Source organism: Oncorhynchus nerka, linkage group LG4, assembly GCF_034236695.1.
Source record: "Oncorhynchus nerka isolate Pitt River linkage group LG4, Oner_Uvic_2.0, whole genome shotgun sequence".
NCBI classification, from domain to species: Eukaryota; Metazoa; Chordata; class Actinopteri; order Salmoniformes; family Salmonidae; genus Oncorhynchus; species Oncorhynchus nerka.
The window spans coordinates 54,646,694-54,650,637 of record NC_088399.1 but is presented as its reverse complement, the minus strand read 5'-3'; the positions used below and the strand labels follow the sequence as shown (position 1 = coordinate 54,650,637).

At 42.0% G+C, this 3,944-nt stretch overlaps 1 protein-coding gene across 1 annotated transcript in view; it reads right to left on the bottom strand.

Annotated features, from left to right (window-relative positions):
- Positions 1-229: 229 nt before the first annotated feature.
- LOC115128200 (ephrin-A3-like) overlaps positions 230-3,944 on the bottom strand; it is a 92,708-nt gene continuing 88,993 nt past the window's right edge. Inside the window, exon 5 of the mRNA XM_065017660.1 lies at positions 230-2,826. Coding sequence (XP_064873732.1) covers positions 2,708-2,826 — 119 coding nt within the window. The 3' untranslated portion in view covers positions 230-2,707. The remainder of the gene's footprint in view (positions 2,827-3,944) is intronic.

Genomic DNA, 3,944 nt, shown 5'->3' with positions numbered 1-3,944 from the left:
ATGGTCACATATATCTTTAAAAAAGATAAGGGGCGTGGATCAGAAAACCAGTATCTGGTGTGACCACCATTTGCCTCATAGAGTTGATCAGGCTGTTGATTATTGATTGTTTCCTGTGGAACGTTGTCCCTAAACAAATTCATTTAGGATATACATGTATGAAGACTTTTGCTAAAAGTAAGATTTTTATTGTCATTATTTTAACAATCATCATTCTTAGTTCAGTTGACATGTTTTTTTTAATTTATTCTTGTCAAAGGTAAACACAATTCTTGTTGTCTCCAACGTTAGTAAATGCTTTTTAAAAATCCTAACATAAACTAACATTACTGAAGCACACACTCACTCTCACTTTTCTCTCTCTCTCTCTCTCTCTCTCTCTCTCTCACTCTCTCACTCTCTCTCTCTCTCTCTCTCTCTCTCTCTCTCTCTCTCTCTCTCTCTCTCTCTCTCTCTCTCTCTCTCTCTCTCTCTCTCTCTCTCTCTCTCTCTCTCTCAGACACGCTTGCATATTCAGATCCTACAAACAAGTCCTTCAACGAATACCAAAAGTCTAAAATGCACACATACTCAAAAGCGCGGACAATCACACTCCTAATACATACATAACTCACACAAATGTGCAAGGATATGCCTTTTCTCTCTCACACACACACACACACACACACACACACACACACACACACACACACACACACACACACACACACACACACACACACACACACACACACACATACATTCTGTCCCTACCTGTATGCATATAAAGTCACATTACAAGTCACTAACCTCATTTCTTGTGTCAAAATGTTTAACTTCAGCACTTAAGGGGTGACGTCTTTTATCCGGTATCACCTGTACCGTGCTGTTGCCATACATTTTACGGTTAAATGTGATGCTTTATAACAAGTGAGAAGAAGAGTTTACATCTCTCCTCAATAGTCTTAACCGGCACATATCCATGTACTGGACTTAACAGAAGCAAATGCTTTAGCAAAACAAAATTAGAGTTTGGCACAGTAGCTTAATGAAAAAAATACTTGAAAATGTACATAAATAAACAAGCAAATCAATAAGTAACGTGCTTTAAAAAATGAAAATGTTAATAAACCATACAGCATTGTCATCGATAATGCAATCCTGATATTGTCCGACTTTATAGTATAAAACAGTACATCAGAGGACTGCTGTCTGTTTGCACATTCACACATGTTTACAAAATGGCGGCTAAAGTAATCTGTGACACAAATCACAGTCAGGCACCTGTGGCACTCTGGCGACTGTATTGGGTCGTTACCACGGTGGCTGGGATTGAAATAATGACCAGCCCTGATTCAGGAACCTTTAAAAGTGATGGGATTTTTTTTTAAATAAATCAGGTCTGGATTTATAGGGAATTTGTTGTTGTGAAATGTTTCATATTGTAATTTGTGGCATTAGAAACCACTCTGTTAACTATTGATAAAATGTTGGTACCTGGAACCCATTCAAAGTGTTGGGTAAACAGATGTGTGCTTCTGGAAATGCTCTAAAAGCAAAGGTCCAGAGTCTCAGATCTAGGACAGATCTAGGACCAGTTCTTGGAGGGCACCGTCTATTTTGGCCTTTGGACCTTTCTATGCACCACAAAGCCAAGGTCAGAGAATATCTGGAGGAGATGGATAACGGTACTCGAAAGCCTTATAGAGATTTTCTCAAAATATTTCCAGTCAACACCACCAATGACAGTAAAAGATGGGTTAACATCCGGTAGAATGGCAGCAGTGTAGAGAAATGGCTGCAAGTATATGGCATAGCACAGTACAGCGAATCTCGGGCAGAGTCCAGCATGGTCCACAGTACTGCAGCACAGCCAAGTCCAGCTGAGTCCAGTCCTCAAAGCCCATTTGAGGCCTACAGTCCCCAGTCTATTGGTCACGCTCAGTGGAGCCCAGTCCATCCTACTCCACAGAGCTCAAAGGTTCTCCATATTGGGACTAGCTGAAGGCAATGTCATGTGAGTTCCTTAGCAGATGGACAGGCAGCCATACTCCTGTATGGTTGTGTACATCCCATTACAATCCCACTGCACATGTCCTACTTTAACTGCATATGTGTAGCCAGAGGCAGCCTAGGTATGATGGAAGTATCATGTCTATAAGTCTGAATGCCATTTTCTCCTATTGGTCCTTGTGGTGGCATACCAAATGCATGAAATGCGGTGGCACATATGTACATAGTGTATGTCTGACAACGCATGAACCCAAAGACATCATGTCGCACAAACTGTGTACCAACGGTGATTAGAGGTGAGTTGAAATAGACTTGAAAAAGGGAAAGGAAAGTGAAAGGGGATACCTAGTCAGTTGCACAACTGAATTGTGTCTTCGCATTTAACCCCAACCCTGACTCAGAGAGGTGCAGGGGGCTGCCTTAATCTACGTCATCGGTACCTGGGGATCAGTTGGGTTAGGGGATTAACTGCCTTGCTCAAGGGCAAAACAACAGATTTTAAAGGCCTCTCCTTAAGTGAGTACGATCCGAGAGTAAATACTGTTTTTTATGGTTGTGTCGAATTGATTGTAATTCTGGCTTTTTTTGGGGTTGAATTATGTGTCATTTCCTTGGTTTACTCCCACTTTCTAATTGAACCCAGGGTTAGTGAATACAGAGCCCTTCAGGCCAAGCGGTCCAGGTATCCATGTGATGTCACTCGGGGAGACAGTTGTTAGGACACCAGAAGGGCGGAGATGAGCAATGTTGCCACGGTGAGCAGAAGGCGATCGCGTGATGGGCTGCTGCCACTGACGCTCTTCTCCAGTTTGGGAATTTCAGGGTTAAATTCATCTGGGTGGGTGGGGTGAGAGAGAGAGAGAGAGAGAGAGAGAGAGAGAGAGAGAGAGAGAGACCATCAAATGACACATTAACTCAATCAATCTACAGCCGATGTTGTGCAATGCATACAAATAATACAGAGAACAAACATAGAGCAATTTAATACAAATCACCAATTATCATCAGCGCTGCTACATATGATGCCCTATTCCCACTTGGGAGGAGGAATAAACACACTTTGTTGTTCATTTTTTAAGTGTATGGATCTTTTTATTCTACCGATTTAGCTTCATCTAGCAGGATTTGCAATTAAATTAAATTGCTATAGAACAAACCTAGTGATTAGGCACAAGCGTACATTAGCTGGAGGGTAAGAGAAAGAGAGAGAACAGGGAAAAATACATCTCATTCTCAATGTAAGCCTGGGATGTCTGAGAAGAATCCTGAGCCTCCCTATAGGCCCCTATGGGGACAGACAGTGAAGAGTTAACATGATTAGAGAGACACATACAAGGTGTGACACTGATACACCGAGAATTCGAGTATAGACACAGAAGAATGACACTTGGCACCTGTCTCATTCCACTTTTTGTGGAAATGTCTGGAATTTTGTTTTCGTTGACTCAAGAGAAGGAACAGCATCCAACTCGACTGGTTTGACTGTGCTTCTGCCACGTCAAAGCCATTCATCGAAACATGTCTGTCGGCTACGACGATGACACATAGCCCTGACATCCACACCAGTGACGTGGGTAAATAAAGTCATATGGTAAAGTGATAGGGCCTGAGTGCCTGTGGTAAACAGATTGTTCCAGCTGAAAGGTAGATTTACCCATAGAGTTAGATAGAGATAGGATATAACCCCTTTTAGCATGGACATTGCCATTGAGGGCTTCCACCATTTTAATGTAGTCAACTGGGTGGGGATTCTTATGGGTGTGGAGCGATCAGCCAATGATCAGAGCATTGTCTTCTTCTTCAAATTGGATGGCCTATGGTTACGAAATGGCTTTAAGCTTTTTCACCGCCATCTAGTGGTCACAATAAATGAATGGCACAAAAGATTTGATTCAGGTCTCTAAGCACTGCAGGTGGAGGTAAATCAACAATATTAGCTTTATGCTGTTTTC